Genomic DNA, 22,578 nt, shown 5'->3' with positions numbered 1-22,578 from the left:
TGGCTTATAAACTTACAAAGTATATAGTTTGAGGTCTGGTATCTGCCAATATGTGGCTGGTTTTCTGACTGTTTCGGATAACATGATACATGACTATGTTTTTTTTTGTCTAGTCTCCCTTGAGTATATGTCAATATAAAATATTCTCCTGTTGAGTCGCCTTTGGTGAGGACAATGAAACCCGTAGAAAGGAGAAGCTTGGAGAGTGAGTGTGTACATGTCAGCTCACCCTATATACTCAACTGTGGGGTACGTGTTTTTTCTATTAGTCACCTACTGAATAACCTTCAGGGGGTGAATTATGGGTATAGTTTTACGTTTGGAATTAATAAAGTTTAGTTTTATCCTTTTGTCAGCAAACATGAGGAATGACAAGAGGCAACCCATTTAAGAAGATTCAACTTTGGTTAAAACTATTCCAAAATTAAGAACATAAAAAAGGCTTCTTCCTTATGTTATGTTTCTGATGTTTATTAACAGTTGATTTCCAAGTAAAATATTTCCAACATCAAGACAATGTAAAAGGCTTCTCCTCTGTGTGACTGCTCTGATGTCTAACAAGAAGCAGTTTCCATTTAAAACATTTCCCACATTGTGAACAGGAAAAAGGCTTCTCCCCTGTGTGATTTTTCTGGTGACTAACAAGATATGATTTACGGTTAAAACATTTCCCACATTCTGAACATGAAAAAGGCTTTGATCCTGTATGAGTTCTTTGGTGATTACCCAAATCTGATTTCCAGTTAAAACCTTTACCACATTCTGAACATGAAAAAGGCTACTCCCCTGTGTGAGATTTTTGGTGTCTAACAAGACTCCCTTTCTGGTTAAAACATTTCCCACATTCTGAACAGGAAAAAGGCTTCTCCCCTGTATGAGTTCTCTGATGACCAACAAGAAGCACTTTCCTTTTAAAACATTTCCCACATTCTGAACAGGAAAAAGGCTTCTCTCCTGTGTGAGTTCTTTGGTGTGTAACAAGATTCCCTTTCAGGATAAAACATTTCCCACATTCTGAGCATGAAAAAGGCTTCTCCCCTGTGTGAGTTCTATGGTGATTAACCAAATCTGATTTCCGTTTAAAACATTTCTCACATTCTGAGCATGAAAAAGGCTTCTCCCCTGTGTGAGTTCTCTGGTGACTAACAAGATACCATTTCTCGTTAAAACATTTCCCGCATTCTGAACATGAAAAAGGCTTCTCTCCTGTGTGAGTTATTTGGTGTATAACAAGACGCCTTTTCTGGATAAAACATTTCCCACATTCTGAGCATGAAAAAGGCTTCTCCCCTGTATGAGTTTTCTGATGACCAACAAGAAGCACTTTACTTTTAAAACATTTCCCACATTCTGAACAGGAAAAAGGCTTCTCCCCTGTATGAGTTCTTTGGTGTGTAACAAGATTCCCTTTCTGGTTAAAACATTTCTCACATTCTGAACAGGAAAAAGGCTTCTCTCCTGTGTGAGTTCTCTGGTGACTAATAAGATGCACTTTCCATTTAAAACATATCCCACATTCTGAACATGAAAACGGCTTCTCCCCTGTGTGAGTTCTATGGTGATTAACCAAATCTGATTTCAATTTAAAACATTTCCCACATTCTGAACATGAAAAACGCTTCTCCCCTGTATGAGAAATTTGGTGTCTAACAAGATTCTCTTTGAGGGTAAAACATTTCCCACATTCTGAACAGGAAAAAGGCTTCTCCCCTGTATGAGTTCTCTGATGACCAACAAGAAGCACTTTCCTTTTAAAACATTTCCCACATTCTGAACAGGAAAAAGGCTTCTCCCCTGTATGAGTTCTTTGGTGTGTAACAAGATTCCCTTTCAGGGTAAAACATTTCCCACATTCTGAACAGGAAAAAGGCTTCTCCCCTGTATGAGTTCTCTGATGACCAACAAGAAACAATTTCCTTTTAAAACATTTCCCACATTCTGAACAGGAAAAAGGCTTCTCACCTGTATGAGTTCTCAGATGACCAACAAGAAGCACTTTCCTTTTAAAACATTTCCCACATTCTGAACATGAAAAAGGCTTCTCTCCTGTGTGAGTTATTTGGTGTCTAACAAGATGCCATTTCTGGTTAAAACATTTCCCACATTCTGAACATGAAAATGACTCCTTTGCTTTAGGAGCAGTTTGTTTTTGAATGCCTCTTTTGTGACTTTGATTTTCCTTAGTAGTCAGTAATGAATCAGAAGATGGGACCTGTTTCATAGGATCAGATGACAGATCTTTGCTGTGAATGGATGATGATATATCTGAAGTAATGACATTCACTTCAGTTTTATCTTGTAGGATCTCAAGATCATCAGATTTAAAAATTGAAGATGTCAGGTGTCCCCCTGATCTCCTGGTACAGTCATCTGTTAAGATAAAAAACATTTTTTTTTATAAAATATCCTTGAGTTTTATATTTTTGAACATTTCTACTTAAACTGTCCATAAAAATGGCAAGCTATGTAAAAAACTTGAATTATTTACCAAGACAATGACAGTTCACAGTCTAATAGAAAACCTTGTTGGATGAGCCAGTAGTGTGTGGTGTTCAGCTGTTTGTTCATTCTGCCTCCCAAATATCGAATAAAAAGAAAGCAGTCAATGTTATGTAGGCGAAAATAATACCTATTCTCACCTCACAAAAAACAAGTTCCCACTTAGGTCCATCATCTGTCAATGGAAAAACAGAGGTTCCCACACTATTAGTGGCTCAAAGGCTGTTGAAAAGCAACAGGGTTTCTATAAGCCAATCCAGCAAAATCTTCTCTCACTTCTGAGTCCTGCAGTGTGCTCAAACAACATTTAGGATCCCTGTGTTTACCAATATTATAGTGAGAAGAATCCACTTAATTTACTTTGTTTCTCCTGGAGCGCAATCTGGGCATTATGTGCTGGGTAGTGATGAGAGAGTATACTCGTTGCTCAGATTTTCCAGAGCATGCTCGGGTGGTCTCCGAGTATTTGTTAGTGCTCGGAGATTTAGTTTTCATCACCCGCAGCTAAATGATTTACAGCTACTAGACAGCTTGATTACATGTGGGGATTCCCTAGCAACCAGGCAACCCCCACATGCACTCAGGCTGGATAGCAGCCATAAATTATTCACCTGAGTCAACAAAAACTAAATCTCCGAACACTAACAAATATTCGGAGACCACCCGAGCGTGCTCTGGAAAACCCGAGCAACGAGTATAATTGCTCATAACTAGTGCTGGGTAATAAAATGTCAAATGTGTAATTTTCACTCTCCAACATCCACTTTGTGCTAATTTCCAGAAAGTGGCTGTGGAGTCAAAATATTCATTCCACCTACATACGTGGTCAAAATTGTTGGTACCCCTCGTTTAATGACAGAAAAACCCACAATGGTCACAGAAATAACTTGAATCTGACAAAAGTAATAATAAATCAAAAATCTATGAAAATGAACAAATGAAAGTCAGACATTGCTTTTCAACCATGCCAACACAGAATTAAAAAAAATAAAACTCATGAAATAGGCCTGAACAGAAATGATGGTACCCTTAACTTAACCGCTTCGTGACCGCCAACAGTAGATAAACGTCAGCGCTAGCAGGGCTTTACACAGCGCCGATGTTTGTCTACTGTCGGCAGTTTTGTGCTCATCGGGACCCCCCCCGTACCTTATATCAAGGGGCTTCCGGTGCACAACACTTCTTGTGACCCCCGACCTCATCGAGACCTGATTAGTTTAAGTCCTGATGACGTCAGCATCACACCAGCCAAGTGTGTTGTAGCAACAAACTTTCCCGGGCGATCTGCCTCATAAAAACGCTGTTTCTCCTCAGATCTCCTGTCACTGAAAGATTAGAGGAGAAACAGTGTTACAAGTGCTGCTGGCAACAGCTGTGTCAGCGATCTTGTTATAAAAGTAAAAGAAAAAACAGATAAGGCAGGTTAGGGTTAGTGTTGAGGGTAAAGTTAGGGTTACTGTTAGGCTAAAGTTAGGGTTACTGTTAGGGGTTAGGGTTACTGTTAGGGTTAGGGATACTGCTAGGCTAAAGTTAGGGATACTATTAGGGTTAGGGATACTGTTAGTCTAAAGTTAGGGTTATTGTTAGTCTTGATGTTAGGGTAAGGGTTGCTGTTAGGATTAGGGTTGCTGTTAGGCTAAAGTTAGGGTTACTGTTAGGGTTAGGGTTGCTGTTAGGCTAAAGTTAGGGTTGCTGTTAGGTTAAAGTGAAGGTTACTGTTAGGCTAAAGTTACAGTTTATTCTAAAGTTAGGATTACGATAAAGAATTAGGCTTTTCTCAATTGTCTCCCCAATAATTTGGTCACCTCAGTCACGTCACATCAGTCAGGTCAGTGTTTTCTATAAAAATGAGTAAAATGGCCAGTCAGTATTATAGCGCAGAGGAGGCTTATGCACTTTTATGTTCTGACAGTGAAAAAAGTGCAGGGCCAGATGGGGATGTGGATTTTGAGGGCTTTAGTAGCAGCGACAGTGATAGCTCAGAAATGAGCAGTGATTCTGGTCCATCCTCGCACACAAGGACCAGTACAACAAGAAGGACAAATTGCGCTTCTGGAGAAATGTCTCCAACTCAGGGAACAATACTAGCGCTGTCCCTAGTGCTCGTGAATTGGTGCACACCGATGTCCAAGGGGCTTTGCCTCTTGATGTAGCATTTTCCAGATGGGAGGCTTCAGATTCGGCTACACCATTCATCCTTAATTTTAATTCCATTCCTGGTATAAATGTGGAGGTGGAAAATTTTGGACCAGTTCATTTTTTTATTTTTTTTCTGACAGATAGCTTGCTAGAGCATATTATTCTACAAACAAATTCATATATGTCCCAATTCATCAGCCAGAATCCACAATCCTATTATGCTAGGTCAAATTTATGGACACCAACTAATGTCCTAGAAATGAAAACATTTTTAAGATTTACATTAGCTATGGGGCTTGTTAACAAAAATTCGGTCCTATTGGTCCAACCACCCTGTTCAAGTCACCCCAATATTTTCTGCCATTCTGCCTAGGACGCATTATGAAATGCTTATGAGATTTTGGCATTTTAACGACAATAGTCAATGCCTGTCCAGAAATGCCCCAGAACATGACACTATTCAAAATCAGACCCATCATCGAACACTTGACAGAAAAGTTCTTAAAGCTTTACACCCCAACAGAAAACATTTCCATTGATGAGTCCCTTGTAAAATTCAAAGGAAGACTGCACATCAAGCAATTTGTTTTTAATAAGAGGGCAAGGTTCAGAATAAAACTCTATAAAATGTGTGAGAGTTCAACCGGATACACATCAGCTTTTCACATTTATGAGGGGAAAGATAGCCAACTAAACCCACCAGGATGCCCTACTTATCTGGGGACATCTGGAAAAACCGTGTGGGAGCTGATAACTCCATTTTTACAAAAAGGCTACAATCTGTATGTTGACAATTACTACACCAGCATACCCCTATTTAAACGTCGGGTTGAACATAACACGGGGGCTTGTGGGACCATTCACGAAAACCATCAGGGGTTTCCACAATCATTGGTCAATGAACAGTTCTGAAAGGGGCAGTCAGGGGGCTTTAAGCAATGGAGAACTGCTTGTCCCTAAGTACAAGGATAAAAAATATATTTTTATCCTGAGCTCGATCCACACAGATGCCACAAGGGCCACTGCAGACGAACAGGGATCCACTACTCCAAAACCTGTGTCATTGACTACAACAAATACATGGGGGGTGTGGACCTTGCAGATAAGGTTCTACAGCCATACCAGGTATCAAGAAAATCATATACGTGGTATAAAAAGTTAGTCATTTATTTGTTTCAGGTAGCCACATATTCTTTTGTATCATAAAAAAAGCCGGAAATGCAGAAACTTTCCTTGATTATCAGGAAAAGGTAATTGAAAATCTTAAGTAAATAAAAGTCCTTTACAGCTCACCTGTCCACTCTGTGGATGGCTGCCATCCCAGGAAAATCCAACAAGTAGTAAAAAATCCAGCACCAAGAGGTTGCAGTCCAATAAGCTTTACTGCAAAATCTTCATTAAAAGCATGGACAACCGACAATAGAAAAATGGCATAAATAGCAGGGGTCCCAGACACCGGTTTACGCATTTCAGGGCCAAATATGCCCCTTAGTCATAACCTAGTGTTATACCAGTGAGTCAGGGTTTATATAAAACTCCCCATCACATGGTTCAGTTATTTCACACCCACAACACTAAATCTCTTTTACCAGAACAAAAATACAAACTTAAACCCAACAATATGCTGCTGTCATTATACACAATCAAGAGGTCATAGTTACATAGTTACATAGTTATTAAGGTTGAAGGAAGACTATATGTCCATCTAGTTCAACCCATAGCCTAACCTAACATGCCCTAACATGTTGATCCAGAGGAAGGCAAAAAAAACCCATGTGCAAAGAGTAAGCTCCACATTGGGGAAAAAAATTCCTTCCCGACTCCACATACGGCAATCAGACTAGTTCCCTGGATCAACGCCCTATCAAGGAATCTAGTGTATATACCCTGTAACATTATACTTTTCCAGAAAGGTATCCAGTCCCCTCTTAAATTTAAGTAATGAATCACTCATTACAACATCACATGGCAGAGAGTTCCATAGTCTCACTGCTCTTACAGTAAAGAATCCGTGTCTGTTATTATGCTTAAACCTTTTTTCCTCCAACCGCAGAGGATGCCCCCTTGTCCCTGTTTCAGGTCTATGATTAAAAAGATCATCAGAAAGGTCTTTGTACTGTCCCCTCATATATTTATACATTAAAATGAGATCACCCCTTAGTCTTCGTTTTTCCAAACTAAATAGCCCCAAGTGTAATAACCTATCTTGGTATTGCAGACCCCCCAGTCCTCTAATAACCTTGGTCGCTCTTCTCTGCACCCGCTCTAGTTCAGCTATGTCTTTCTTATACACCGGAGACCAGAACTGTGCACAGTATTCTAAGTGTGGTCGAACTAGTGACTTGTATAGAGGTAAAATTATATTCTCCTCATGAGCATCTATGCCTCTTTTAATGCATCCCATTATTTTATTTGCCTTTGTAGCAGCTGCCTGACACTGGCCACTGAATTTAAGTTTGTCATCCACCCATACACCCAGGTCTTTTTCATTGACGGTTTTGCCCAGAGTTTTAGAATTAAGCACATAATTATACATCTTATTACTTCTACCCAAGTGCATGACCTTACATTTATCCCCATTAAAGCTCATTTGCCATTTATCAGCCCAAGCTTCTAGTTTACATAAATCATCCTGTAATATAAAATTGTCCTCCTCTGTATTGATTACCCTGCAGAGTTTAGTGTCATCTGCAAATATTGAAATTCTACTCTGAATGCCCCCTACAAGGTCATTAATAAATATGTTAAAAAGAAGAGGGCCCAATACTGACCCCTGTGGTACCCCACTGCTAACCGCTACCCAGTCCGAGTGTGCTCCATTAATAACCACCCTTTGTTTCCTATCCCTGAGCCAGCTCTCAACCCACTTGCACATATTTTCCCCTATCCCCATTATTCTCATTTTATGTATCAACCTTTTGTGTGGCACCATATCAAAAGCTTTTGAAAAGTCCATATACACTACATCCACTGGGTTCCCTTGGTCCAATCCGGAACTTACCTCTTCATAGAAACTGATCAAATTAGTCTGACATGAACGGTCCCTAGTAAACCCGTGCTGATACTGGGTCATGAGGTTATTCCTCTTCAGATACTCCAGTATAGCGTCCCTTAAAATGCCCTCCAGGATTTTACCCACAGTAGAGGTTAAGCTTACTGGCCTATAGTTTCCGAGTTCAGTTTTTGTTCCCTTTTTGAATATTGGCACCACATTTGCTATACGCCAGTCCTGTGGCACAGACCCTGTTATTATTGAGTCTTTAAAGATTAAAAATAATGGTCTATCAATGACTGTACTTAATTCCTGCAGTACTCGAGGGTGTATCCCATCCGGGCCCGGAGATTTGTCAATTTTAGTGATTTTTAGACGCCGCCGCACTTCCTGCTGGGTTAAGCAGGTGACATTTAATTGGGAATTTTTATCACTAGTCATTTTGTCTGCCATGGGATTTTCTTGTGTAAATACTGATGAAAAAAAGTCATTTAGCATATTGGCTTTTTCCTCATCCTCATCCACCATCTCACCCAGACTATTTTTAAGGGGGCCAACACTATCATTTTTTAGTTTCTTACTATTTATGTAGTTAAAGAATATTTTAGGATTATTTTTACTCTCTCTGGCAATGAGTCTCTCTGTCTCAATCTTTGCTGCCTTGATTTGCTTTTTACAGAATTTATTTAATTTTCTGTATTTATTTAATGCCTCCTCACTACCTACTTCCTTTAATTCTCTAAATGCTTTCTTTTTGTCCCTTATTGCGCCCCTTACAGCTCTATTTAGCCATATTGGTTTCCTCCTATTTCTAATATGTTTATTCCCATACGGTATATACTGTGCACAGGTCCTATCCAGGATGCTAATAAACGTCTCCCATTTTCTCTGTGTATTTTTGTGTCTCAGGATATCGTCCCAGTTAATTGCACCAAGATCCTCTCTCATCCGTTGGAAATTTGCCCTCCTGAAGTTTAGTGTCCTTGTAACCCCTCTACTACACATCTTTTTAAAGGATACATGAAAACTTATTATTTTGTGATCGCTATTTCCCAAGTAACCCCCAACCCTTATATTTGATATGCGGTCTGGCCTGTTGGTTAATATTAGGTCTAGCAGTGCCCCCCTTCTTGTTGGGTCCTGAACCAGTTGTGAAAGGTAATTGTCTCTCATAATTGTCAAAAACCGATTACCTTTGCTGGAACTGCAGGTTTCTGTTCCCCAATCTATTTCAGGGTAGTTGAAGTCCCCCATAATAATGACTTCTCCTTGAGTCGCAGCTTCATCTATTTGCTTTACGAGGATATTCTCCATTGCTTCCATTATTTTTGGAGATTTATAACAAACCCCTATCAGTAGGTCGGTGAACAATATTAATAACACAATATTCTATCTGCGCTTATTTACATCGGTGGGTCGGGCGGTCTCCATCATCAGGATCCAATGGTTTTGCTGACCCTTTTCATTCCAAAAAACTGGAAACCGCTCAGATCACCACCGTGTACCTGATAAAATGTCTGGATACATTGGAGGGATTAGGTCTCTGGTCACTGATCCCTGAGGGGCTCACTGATCTGTTGTGAATTCTGCTTTTGGGCTCCCTCCGGTGGTTGTAGGTGGAAATGCAGTTGTCCCTGGGTTGCAGTCCTTGTCAGGTATATCTGCTGATTGCAGTTCTGACTGGGGTATTTAGGTGTGCAGGATTCATTAGTCCTTGCCAGTTGTCCATGGTTTTTGGGAGGTGTTGGACCTCTGTCTGGTTCCTCCTGCCTTGCTGCCAAATCAGCAAAGATAAGTGTCTGGTTTTGTTTCTGTGGCACACATGCCGTGTGCTTGATAATTCAGTGCATCTATAGGGGTATTTAGTCCTCCGGCTGTGTCGAGGTGTCTAGGTTTTGTTAGGCACACCCCACGGCTACTTCTAGTTGCGGTGTTAGTTCAGGATTTGCGGTCAGTACAGTTACCACCTACTCTAGAGAACGTTTCATGCGGCTCGAAGGTCACCGGATCATAACAGTACAACTGGCCAATAATGAGTTAAATGCATCTCAGAAGAAGGGAAGAAAGGTGTTGAGCCATTTTTTTTCTGCAGTCTGCTTTGTCTTCTCTTCCCTCTTTTTCTCTGGATGGCTGAGGAGTCTTGTGCTAGCATGGATGTTCAGGAATTAACTTCTCGTGTAGACCAGCTTGCTGCTAGGGTACAGGGTATTTCTGATTATATTGTTCAGACTCCTGTTTTAGAGCCGAAGGTTCCTACTCCTGATTTGTTTTTTGGTGACAGGTCCAAATTTTTGAGTTTTAAAAACAACTGTAAACTGTTTTTTGCTCTGAGACCTCGATCCTCCGGTGATTCCATTCAGCAGGTTAAAATCGTCATCTCCCTACTGCGTGGCGATCCACAGGATTGGGCATTTTCCCTGGAATCTGGGAATCCGGCTTTGCTTAATGTAGACTCCTTTTTTCAGGCTTTAGGATTATTATATGATGAACCGAATTCTGTGGATCAAGCGGAGAAGACCTTGTTGGCCCTGTCTCAGGGTCAAGAGGCGGCAGAATTGTATTGTCAGAAATTTAGAAAATGGTCTGTGTTGACTAAATGGAATGATGATGCTTTGGCGGCAATTTTCAGAAAGGGTCTTTCTGAATCCATTAAAGATGTTATGGTGGGATTTCCCACGCCTTTCGGTCTGAGTGATTCTATGTCTCTGGCCATTCAGATTGACCGGCGCTTGCGGGAGCGCAGAACTGTGCGCGCTGTGGCGTTGTCCTCAGAGCAGATTCCTGAGCCAATGCAATGTGATAGGATTCTGTCTAGAACGGAGCGACAAGGATTCAGATGTCAGAATAGGTTGTGTTATTATTGTGGCAACGCTTCTCATGTCATTTCAGTCTGCCCTAAGCGGACAAAGAGGATCGCTAGTTCATTTACCATCAGCACTGTACAACCTAAATTTCTGTTATCTGTGTCCTTGATCTGCTCATTGTCATCATTTTCTGTCATGGCGTTTGTGGATTCAGGCGCCGCCTTGAACTTAATGGAATTTGAGTTTGCCAGGCGTTGTGGTTTTCCCTTGCAGCCTTTACAGAACCCTATTCCTTTAAGGGGCATTGATGCTACACCCTTGGGTAAAAATAAGCCCCAGTTTTGGACACAGGTGACCATGCGCATGGCGCCAGCCCATCAGGAAGATTGTCGATTTCTGGTGTTGCATAATTTGCATGATGCTATCGTGCTGGGTTTTCCGTGGTTGCAGGTACATAATCCTGTGTTGGATTGGAAGTCCATGTCTGTGACTAGTTGGGGTTGTCAGGGGGTTCATAATGATGTTCCTTTGATGTCAATCTCCTCTTCTTCTTCTTCTGAAATTCCAGAGTTTTTGTCTGATTTTCAGGATGTATTCGATGAGCCCAAGTCCAGTTCCCTTCCACCGCACAGGGACTGTGATTGTGCGATTGACTTGATTCCAGGCTGTAAGTTTCCTAAGGGTTGACTTTTCAACCTGTCTGTGCCTGAACATACCGCCATGCGGAGTTATGTTAAGGAGTCTTTGGAGAAAGGGCATATTCGGCCATCTTCTTCACCATTGGGAGCGGGATTTTTTTTGTTGCTAAGAAGGATGGCTCCTTGAGACCCTGTATTGATTATCGCCTCTTGAATAAGATCACGGTCAAGTTTCAATACCCTTTACCTTTGCTTTCCGATTTGTTTGCTAGGATTAAGGGAGCTAGTTGGTTTACGAAGATTGACCTTCGGGGGGCATATAATCTTGTTCGTATTAAGCAGGGTGATGAATGGAAAACTGCGTTTAATACGCCCGAAGGCCATTTTGAATACCTTGTGATGCCATTTGGGCTCACTAATGCTCCATCTGTTTTTCAGTCCTTCATGCATGATATCTTCCGGACTTATATTGATAAATTCTTGATTGTATATTTGGACGATATTTTGATTTTTTCCGATGATTGGGAGTCTCATGTGGAACAGGTCAGGATGGTATTTCAGATCCTTCGTGACAATGCTTTGTTTGTGAAGGGGTCTAAGTGTCTCTTTGGGGTGCAGAAGGTTTCTTTTTTGGGCTTCATTTTTTCTCCCTCATCTATGGAGATGGATCCGGTTAAGGTTCAGACCATTCATGATTGGATTCAGCCCACATCCGTGAAGAGCCTTCAGAAATTTTTGGGTTTTGCAAATTTTTATCGCAGTTTAATTTCTAACTTTTCCAGCGTGGTTAAACCCTTGACCGATTTGACGAAGAAAGGCACTGATGTGGCGAATTGGTCCTCTGCGGCTGTCTCTGCCTTCCAGGAGCTTAAACGCCGATTTACTTCTGCTCCGGTGTTGCGCCAACCAGATGTTTCTCTTCCGTTTCAGGTTGAGATTGACGCTTCTGAGATTGGGGCAGGGGCCGTTTTGTCTCAGAGGGATCCTGTTGGTTCCTTGATGAAACCGTGTGCCTTCTTTTCCCGTAAGTTTTCGCCTGCTGAACGCAATTATGATGTCGGCAATCGGGAGTTGTTGGCTATGAAGTGGGCGTTTGAGGAGTGGCGACATTGGCTTGAGGGAGCTAAGCACCGTATTGTGGTCTTGACCGATCATAAGAATCTGATTTACCTCGAGTCTGCCAAACGGTTGAATCCTAGACAGGCTCGATGGTCCTTGTTTTTTTCCCATTTTGGTTTCGTGGTCTCGTATCTTCCGGGTTCTAAAAATATTAAGGCTGATGCCCTCTCTAGGAGTTTTTTGCCTGATTCTCCTGAGGTCCTTGAACCGGTCGGCATTCTGAAAGAAGGGGTGGTCCTTTCTGCCATTTCCCCTGATTTACGACGGGTTCTTCAGGAATTTCAGGCTGACAGACCTGACCGCTGTCCAGTGGGGAAACTGTTTGTTCCTGACAGATGGACTAGTAGAGTGATTTCTGAGGTTCACTGTTCTGTGTTGGCTGGTCATCCTGGTATTTTTGGTACCAGAGACTTGGTTGGTAGGTCCTTTTGGTGGCCTTCTTTGTCATGTGATGTGCGTTCTTTTGTGCAGTCCTGTGGCACTTGTGCGCGGGCCAAGCCTTGTTGTTCCCGTGCTAGTGGGTTGCTTTTGCCATTGCCGGACCATGAGAGGCCCTGGATGCATATTTCTGTGGATTTTATTTCTGATCTTCCGGTTTCCCAGAGGATGTCGGTTATCTGGGTTGTTTGTGACCGGTTCTCTAAGATGGTTCATTTGGTGCCTTTGCCTAAATTGCCTTCCTCTTCAGATTTGGTTCCGTTGTTTTCTCAGCATGTGGTTCATTTGCATGGTATTCCGGAGAATATTGTGTCCGACAGAGGTTCCCAGTTTGTTTCTAGGTTTTGGCGGGCCTTTTGTGCTAGGCTGGGCATTGATTTATCTTTTTCTTCTGCATTTCATCCTCAGACAAATAGTCAGACCAAGCAAACTAATCAGATTTTGGAGACTTATTTGAGATGCTTTGTGTCTGCTGATCAGGATGATTGGGTGGCCTTCTTGCTATTGGCCGAGTTTGCCCTTAATAATCGGGCTAGTTCGGCTACCTTGGTTTCGCCTTTCTTTTGTAATTTTGGTTTTCATCCTCGTTTTTCTTCTGGGCAGGCTGAGCCTTCTGACTGTCCTGGTGTGGATTCTGTGGTTGACAGGTTGCAACAGATTTGGGCTCATGTGGTGGACAATTTGGTGTTGTCTCAGGAGGAGGCTCAATGTTTTGCTAACCGTCGTCGGTGTGTTGGTTCCCGGCTTCGGGTTGGGGATCTGGTCTGGTTGTCTTCCCGTCATGTTCCTATGAAGGTTTCTTCTCCTAAGTTTAAGCCTCGGTTTATTGGTCCTTATAGGATTTCTGGGATTATTAATCCGGTGTCTTTTTGATTGGCGCTTCCAGCCTCTTTTGCTATCCATAATGTCTTCCATAGATCTTTATTGCGGAAATATGTGGTGCCCGTTGTTCCCTCTGTTGATCCTCCGGCCCCTGTGTTGGTTGATGGGGAGTTGGAGTATGTGGTTGAGAAGATTTTGGATTCTCTTTTTTCGAGGCGGAGGCTTTAGTACCTTGTCAAATGGAAGGGTTATGGCCAGGAGGATAATTCTTGGGTTTTTGCCTCTGATGTCCATGCTGCTGATTTGGTTCGTGCCTTTCATCTGGCTCATCCTGATCGGCCTGGGGGCTCTGGTGAGGGTTCGGTGACCCCCTCCTCAAGGGGGGGGGTACTGTTGTGAATTCTGCTTTTGGGCTCCCTCCGGTGGTTGTAGGTGGTAATGCAGTTGTCCCTGGGTTGCAGTTCTGGTCAGGTGTATCTGCTGATTGCAGTTCTGACTGGGGTATTTAGGTGTGCAGGATTCATTAGTCCTTGCCAGCTGTCCATGGTTTTTGGGAGGTGTTGGACCTCTGTCTGGTTCCTCCTGCCTTGCTGCCAAATCAGCAAAGATAAGTGTCTGGTTTTGTTTCTGTGGCACACATGCTGTGTGCTTGATAATTCAGTGCTATTCATTTGTTTTTTCTTGTCCAGCTTAGATTGTGTCAGTATTTGCTCAGTCTAGTTGGATTCTCAGGAGTTACAGATATACGTTCCATGTCTTTAGTTAGATGGTGGAATTTTTTGTATTATCTGCTGTGGATATTTTTGGAAGGGTTTTAATACTGACCGTTTAGTATTCTGTCCTATCCTTTCCTATTTAGCTAGAGTGGCCTCTTTTGCTAAATCCTGTTTTCTGCCTACGTGTGTCTTTCCTCTCCTACTCACAGTCAATATTCGTGGGGGGCTGCCTATCCTTTGGGGTTCTGCTCTGAGGCAAGGTAGAATTCCTATTTCCATCTATAGGGGTATTTAGTCCTCCGGCTGTGTCGAGGTGTCTAGGGTTTGTTAGGCACACCCCACGGCTACTTCTAGTTGCGGTGTTAGTTCAGGATTTGCGGTCAGTACAGTTACCACCTACTCCAGAGAACGTTTCATGCGGCTCCAAGGTCACTGGATCATAACACTGATCCCTGAGACGCTCACTGAGGCAAACAGTAGATTTCCCCCACATATGGGGCTTCGGCATGCTCAGGAGAAACTGCAAAACAAAATGTATAGACCATTTTCTACCGTTACCTTTGTGAAAGTAAAAAAAAAATAGGTCTAAAGGAACATTTTTGTGAAATAAAAGTAAATGTTTATTTTTTCCTTCGACATTCCATTCATTCCCGTGAAGCACCTGGAGGGTTAATAGGCTTCTTGAATGTGGTTTTGAGCACCTTGAGGAGGACAGTTTTTAGAATGGTGTCACTTTTTGGTATTTTCCGTCATATTGACAATCCAAACTCACTTCAAATGTGATGTGGTCCTTAAAAAAATGGTTTTGGAAATTTTGTTCTAAAAATGAGAAATCGCTGGTCAACTATTAACCCTTACAACTTCCTAACAAAAAAGTAAAGTAAAGTGTGGGTGCGTCTTATGGTAGGGATGTAACTTGGGAGGGGGCAGCAGCGAGTGGGATTGCACTGGGAGGTAGGAGGCAGAAAAATATCCCTGCCAGGCTTCAGGAATCAGTGTTGGGGAAACCACATGGTCCCGATCATTAAAGTGCAGTGAATATTCATTAGCTGCTTCCCTGCCCACCTGTCAGCTGAGCAGTGAGTCCAGAGCAGCAAATGAATAGTCCTTCACAAGGACACACATGGTTTCCCAAGTGCTGGATTCCTGCAGCAGCTGGGGAGATCTGTTATGATACGGTGGTCTAGAAGCAACATGGAACGAGCTCTGAAGGAAGTGGTAACTGTACTGACCGCAGTCCCTAAGCTCAACACAACACTAGAAGTAGCCGTGGAATGCTCCTAACTCTCCCTAGGCATCTCGTCCCAGTCTAAGAGCTAACTACCCCTAAAGAAAGAAGCAGGAAAACTATCTTGCCTCAGAGAAAATCCCCAAAGGATAGATTAGCCCCCCACAAATAATGACTGTGAGTGGAGAGGGAAAAGACATACACAGAATGAAACCAGGATGAGCACATGAGGCCAGTCTAGCTAAATAGATAGGACAGGATGGAATACTGTGCGGTCAGTATAAAACACTACAAAAATCCACGCAGGGTATACAAAAAATCTCCACACCTGACTAAAGGTGTGGAGGGCAAATCTGCCTCCCAGAGCTTCCAGCAAGACAGAATTAATTCACACTGATAAGCTGGACAAACATAGAAAGCACAGAATGGATAAGTCCACAACCTATGGACAGAAAAGAGCAAGCAAAAACTTAGCTTTGCTGAACTGGTCAGGATAACAGGGAACTCCAAAGAGATGTGAATCCAACCAGGAACCATTTACAAGTGGCACTGGCTGAAGAAAGAGCCAGACCTAAATAGCCGAGCAGAAGAGACGATAAGTGGAGGCAGCTGATGACAGCTAACTCCAAGGAGCAGCCATACCACTAGAAACCACAAGAGGGAGCCCAAGAGCAGAACTCACAAAAGTGCCACTTACAACCACTGGAGGGAGCCCAAGAGCGGAATTCACAACAGAGATCTGTGTGCCTGGTGGAGGAGGCAGCAGCAGGGGCCAGAGGGGACAAGATCGCTGCATACCTGCCTGCCGGGGCTGTGCTGGGTGCTGAGTGTTCCAGCACAAGGACCTGTGTGATGTCATGAAGAGGGCGGGCTGGAGCATCACATGGCAGCACAGAGCCCTCCCTCTTCTGATGTCATCACAGGTCCTGCAGACACCACACTACAATTTGCTGGCTTCCTCCTGTGCTGTGGAGAGACAACAAGAGGGAGCGCTCTGTGGTGTCATGGGATGGGATGCTCCAGCTTTTTACCTCACCACAGTGTGGCTGGCTGCCACAATTAAAAGGTTAGTCACTACAACACACAATAAAGCACTCTGCCACTCCTGTGGTGAACTATAACTTCCCCTGACGAAGCTGCTGCGGCAGCGATACGCGTGGGGCCTGCTTTCGCCACACTCCCCCATACTTCTGGGCTATTATGCCTGACATCTCTCCCTCTGGATAGGGAATTGACCTTTGCCCTGGAGTCCTGCTCTATATATCCCCGCTGCACTCTCTTGGTCCATCTGGTTCACCTGCAGGTTGTATTTACCTAGATCGCATATACCATGGTTACCTTTTGTTTTCTTGGGGGGCGGCATACATATGCATTTCCATAAGCATATTTATCCTTTGGTTTTCAGCCCCTGGGTATATTTAGGCAGTGGGCATACACAGCCATGCGATCCAGTGCCAATTGCAATTGTATAGGGTTGGCACTTGTGTGCATACTGTGGGTTTCATGTGTGTACAACAGTATTATTGTTATTATTAGGGGCTTCAGCTTTTGAGTGTGGTGTTTTGTATTGATTTTGATATCATGTTTTAAATGTTTTTATGTATATTTGTGAGGTGCTAATAAAGGTGTTTTTCGATATTTTTATATTAGTTGTGGTTGTGCATGCCTTATTAGTCTACCTTTTCTTGTTCTTTATAGTGAACTATAACTCCCAGCATGCCATAGGATCTGCAGGACATGCTGGGAGTTATAGTTCTCCCATGGGTTCTTAAAGCAGCACTCCAGTGTTATTTTCAGTGCTGGAGTGGTGCTTTAAATATAAGCCCTGTGCCCCCATTCTTATACTCACCCTCCAGCATCTTCATATAGTACTTTACAGTCACCACACTGGTCCCGTAGCTTCTAACATAATAAGATACTATTATATATAATAACAACACATAATAGTATGTTTATGTTATTAAATATTTTACCACCATTTTTGCTTCAAATATTTTTCCCCCTATTTTCCACCTCTAAAACCTGGGTGCGTCTTATAGTCCGGTGCATCTTATAGTCCGAAAAATACGGTAATCACTGCAATCAAACGATTCCTGTAACTGTCAATGAGACTTCTGCACCTCTCGACAGGTATTTTGGCCACTCTTCAAGAGCAAACTGCTCCAGTTGTCTCGTGTCTGAAGGTTGCTTTTTCCAGACCGCATGTTTCAGATCTTTCCAAAGATGCTCATTAGGATTTAGGTCAGGGCTCATAGAAGGCCACTTCAGAATATTCCAATGTTTTCCTCTTAACCATTCTTGGGTGTTTTTAGCTGTGTGTGTTTGGGTCATTATCCTGTTGCAAGACCCATGACCTGCGACTGAGACCAAGGTTTCTGACACTGGGCTGCACATTTCTCCCTAGAATCACTTGATAGTCTTGAGATTTCATTGTACTCTGCACAAATTCTTGACACCCTGTGCCAGATGCAGCAAAGCAGTCCCATAACAGAGCCTCCTCCATGTTTCACAGTAGGGACAGTGTTCTTTTCTTGATATGCTTCATTTTTCCATCTGTGAACATGGAGCTTATGTGCCTTGCCAAAAAGTTCCATTTTTGTCTTATCTGTCCATAGGACATTCTCCCTGGAGCTTTGCGGCTTGTCAACATGTAGTTTGGCAAATTCCAGTCATGCTTTTTTTTTAACAATGGTGTTCTCCTTGGTCGTCTCCCATGAAGTCCACTTTGGCTCATACAATGACAGATGGTGCGATCTGACACTAATGTTTCTTGAGCTTGAGTTCACCTTTAATCTGTTTAGAAGATTTCTGGGCTCTTGTTACCATTCATATTATACATCTCTTTGATTTGCCATCAATTTTCCTCCTGCGGCCACGTCCAGGGACGTTGGCTACAGTCCCACGGATATTAAATTTCTGAATAATATGTGCAACTGCAGTCACAGGAACATCAAGCTGCTTGGAAATGGTCTTATAACTTTTACCTTTAACGTGTTTGTCTATAATTTTCTTTCTGATCTCCTGAGACAACTCTTTCCTTGGCTTCCTCTGGTCCATGTTGAGTGTGATACACACCATGTCACCACACAGCACAGTGAGTATCTGTAGCCCTATATACAGGCCACTCACTGATTCCATGACTGTAGACACCTGTGACGCCAATTAGTGGACACACTGTGATTTAACATGTCCCTTTGTCACATTATTTTCAAGGGTCCCATCATTTCTGTCCAGGCCTATTTCATGAGTTTTATTTTTTTTAAAGTTCCATGGAAGCTTGGTTGAAAAGCAATGTCTGACTTTCATTTGTTCATTTTTATAGATTTTTTATTACTTTTGTCAGATTCAAGTTATTTCTGTGACCATTGTGTTTTTTCCGTCGTTAAACGAGGGGTACTAACAATTTTGACTACATATGTATAGATTATAACACTCAGTGAATTCATTTATAAAATGGAATCACTTTATGATGATTTTGACTATTCTTTTTTTCTGTCACTTAGTCATATTAGGGCTTCTGCATATGGTCTGTCCAATCTCATCTGGGATCTGTTCCTGCTGTCCAGCTGGAGTAATCTGCTCCCTACTTCAGCCAATTGGAAAGTACCACACCCTACTAAAGCTCAAAGTACATGGCCGGAATCTGCCAGAAACAGCCTTTGTTCTCCTCTGGTTCAGTCCTCTGTGCTCAGCTTGTGGCTTGTGTATTTGTTTCCTGCTGTGACCGTGGCCCGTTTACTGTCTACTCTTGTGTCTTCTGATTCTGTATTCTGTCCTTCCGGTTCTTACCCAGCTACCTGACTATTCTATTTGCCATCTAATACCACAGAATAGCAGGTAACACCATGGTCCAAGCCTAGGGGTCCCAGTGTAAGTCCAGATCCATGTAATGGTGTTAAAGGGCGATGAGCAAGGCAATCCTTGGGATATGGAAAGCAGAGAAGATAGTGCCAAGCATGTTCATGGTGGAGCTCTTTTGAGCTGCCAGTTGACCACAAACAGTGCTCCCAATACATTGTGTCTGCAAACTATTCCAGCTAGATCTGCATTCAAACAGCTAAATGGCTCCTTCCCTTTTGAACACGGCCATGTGCCCAGAGAGTAGTGTACAATCGTATGTAGGGTATTGTGAGAAGGTGGAAAATAATTTGTAAGATCCATTTGTTTTCTATTATCCTTTGTGAATAATTCCAAACTTATCACCACATAAAGTGACACACGTCAGATTGTAAAAATGGGGCCTGATTAAGAACACAAAACTGGCTGCAGGAAGAGGATAAATCAGAGGATTCTGGACACTACTGTAATCAAAAATTGACTATAGACAATAACATCTACTGAAATGCTCAAACTGAACAGTCTCCATCAGTAATAAATGAGCAGCTAGTGGTGAAACCTCTCTGGGGGAATTAGAGCACAGGGCTCGGTGACTTCACAATCTAAACTATCGGAAGATCCAATATTTTCTGTCAGATGAGTTTCAAGAAGAAATATTACACATTTAAAGAGAACTGTGTATAATAGTGCAGAGCGGAGATGTCTTAAAGGGAACCTGTCAGCAGGATTGTGCTCAGTGACTACAGACACTGTCAGGTCGGTGCCATTATACTGATTACACTGATACCTGGTGATGAAATCCATCCTGTGGTTGTTGTTTAATCTGTATTTGTAGTTTTCAGCTAATGAGATTCGCGTGCTTCGTGGCGGGGCTGTGGGCGGAGCTTTATGTGGTGCTCTGACTACATATTCATCTGTGTTGGCTTATGATAGGTCACTGATCCCTCACTACAGAGGCTGACAGCCCCTCTGCCTTTGGATAGGAGACCATGTGGCATGACGCAGGGTCCCGATCGCTGCCATAGAGACCCGATGTAGTCATGACAATGGAGCGCCCCCAGACACAGGGCCACAGGTCACTTGGTACCGGTCCTTTCTGCTCGGTTCTGGGGTTGTCACGGTGGCTGGACCTGGTCGTGGCCCTGCTAAGAGGCGTCCAATAAAGGTGATAGTACAGTCTGTCAGGGGTTCGTGAGGCCACCTGTGGTGTTCGGTCAGGGTGACCGACGCTGCTGTGGGGTCCACCGGGGTGATGGAATGGCAGCTGGATGGTATACCTTCCCACAGGTGAAGTATGTCCCCAGGGCTTCCCAGTAAGGTGGATGGTAATGGTGTAGGGTGCAGTCAATAATGAGGACACAGGGTTGCAGTCTCTACCTCTTTACTGAAGACTTCAGGATCCTCAATCCAGAGCACGTTTAACAGGGCTATCTGAGACCGGCCAGTCCGATGGGCACATCCAGAGTTTCCTTCGCAGATGGTAATCGTTGCCTACCACTAGCGCCTGTGTGTTGTAGTCCTACCCTGCCATGCCCTGTCATGACAACATCCGGGTCTCCAGACGTGAGAGGCTTCCTGTCATGCGCAGTGATGATCAGGAAGTCTCTCAGGTCATTGTATAGAAGTGATCAGCCTGCACAAAATGATTGTCCCATAGTGGGACACAGTGTAAAACTAAGAATGAATTAAAAAATACCAAGAGCCCGTATATTACTACTCACCTGGGTAGCCATATGTGGGAATCTCCTTTTCACACCACTCATCCCCCCTCACATATGTCTCTGTAGTATTAATATGGGTCAGATCTTCACCCTGAAACAAATATTATAAAAGTCACCGACAGATGGAGAAGTCAAATCTATGATCAGCTCTTGTTAGGTGTCGAGATCCCGCCTCTGCACAGGGGGAATCTCGAACCATCTCTGCTGCGGTCTCCCATTCTTCTCCAGCCGCAGTGGAGTCTGCTCAGCAGAGACGTCAGACCCAGCGTCTTGCTCAGTCTCACTCTGTACATAGGGTTACTGCTGCTTTTCCAGCTTCTGCCATTGAAGCCAGTGCTGGGCAGCGGCGAGCAGACACTTCTGGGTCTAAGTCCTACTTTGAACACACTGAGCATGCCCAGGGCGAGATCTCTCAGTGGAGATCTGGGGTCACGTGCTCAGGTACTGCCGCGACTTCCATTGGTCCTTCTCACGGAAGGTCCTGTAGGTACTAGGACTAAGTTCTGCTTTGCACACTGAGCATGCCCAGGGCAAGATCTCTCAGTGGAGATCTAGGGTCACATACTCAGGTACTGCAGCAATTCCATTGGTCCTTCTTTGAAAGGTCCTATACGTGCTGCAGCTATTTAAGGCTCGCATGGCCGCACGGGCATGCGCTGGTGTACATTTGCATACGTGTGTTTGTTGTGAGTGCAAGTCGTCCTTGTATGACTGCTCGCGTAAGGTGTATGGCTGCTATCTAGCGCCCGGCTAACCTCACTACGTCTTACACACAATACAACGTCTAATTGCTGTGACCGCCAGTGCGGCGCCGTGCGCTTTCACAGCGCTTTCCTGACCCAAGCCTGGGTGGTTAGTGGCGTTCGCCAGTGCGGCACTGCATGCACTCTCGTGCTTCTTTATCATTATTATTTATGTCACTCTGACACCCCAGTAGCGGTGTCGAGCGCATGAGGTCTATGTACTCAAATCCTGTGTCTTGGGATTGAGTTCTGAGACTCGTTGCTTGCGCTCTTTGTGTGGTACCGCGGCCCTGTGATGCAACAGGGTTCGCTTCCTTCACACAGGGTGAGGTTAACCCGTGTGTGTATTCACATTGTACCGCCATATAGTCCGTCATTACTTGGCAGCAGGTTCCATCTCTGCACGGTGGACCCCGGGCTGCGAATGCACCTTAATCTATCTTATTATTTGGTGGGTTCCTCTAGCCCTAACATTACACTAGCACCAGGGTCTGGCTAGTAATGTCGGACAAACAGCAGTCCTTGCGGTACATCCAGCAGCTGGAGGGTAGGTTGGCGGCTCTCGAGCGCACAACATCAGCTGTGGATGTTACCGCAGTTGCTGTTCAGGCTGCTAGTGTGGCTGCAGCAACCTTGTCCACTGCCACCCCTGTACCGACTCTATCTCACCTCCCGCTGCCAGAAAAATTTTCTGGTGATACTAAATCTTGTAGGGGTTTCGTGAGTCAGTGCTCTATTCATCTCGAGCTTCTGGCCTCTCGTTTCCCTACAGAGCGGGCAAAGGTGGGGTTTATTGTGTCTCTTCTGTCGGACAGGGCATTAGAGTGGGCTACGCCGCTGTGGGAGCGTGGCGATCATGTGGTGCAGAGTGCTTCGTTTTTC

The 22,578-nt window shown here is 43.6% G+C and overlaps 1 protein-coding gene across 1 annotated transcript in view; it reads right to left on the bottom strand.

The window, feature by feature from the left end:
- Positions 1 to 452: 452 nt before the first annotated feature.
- LOC138662901 (zinc finger protein 605-like) overlaps positions 453 to 22,578 on the bottom strand; it is a 36,478-nt gene continuing 14,352 nt past the window's right edge. Inside the window, exons 6-7 of the mRNA XM_069748900.1 lie at positions 20,954 to 21,044; positions 453 to 2,370 (exon numbers count right to left, since the gene is read on the bottom strand). Coding sequence (XP_069605001.1) covers positions 779 to 2,370; positions 20,954 to 21,044 — 1,683 coding nt within the window. The 3' untranslated portion in view covers positions 453 to 778. The remainder of the gene's footprint in view (positions 2,371 to 20,953; positions 21,045 to 22,578) is intronic.

Source organism: Ranitomeya imitator, chromosome 2, assembly GCF_032444005.1.
Source record: "Ranitomeya imitator isolate aRanImi1 chromosome 2, aRanImi1.pri, whole genome shotgun sequence".
Lineage (NCBI taxonomy): Eukaryota > Metazoa > Chordata > Amphibia > Anura > Dendrobatidae > Ranitomeya > Ranitomeya imitator.
This window is presented reverse-complemented; position numbering and strand designations above follow the sequence as displayed.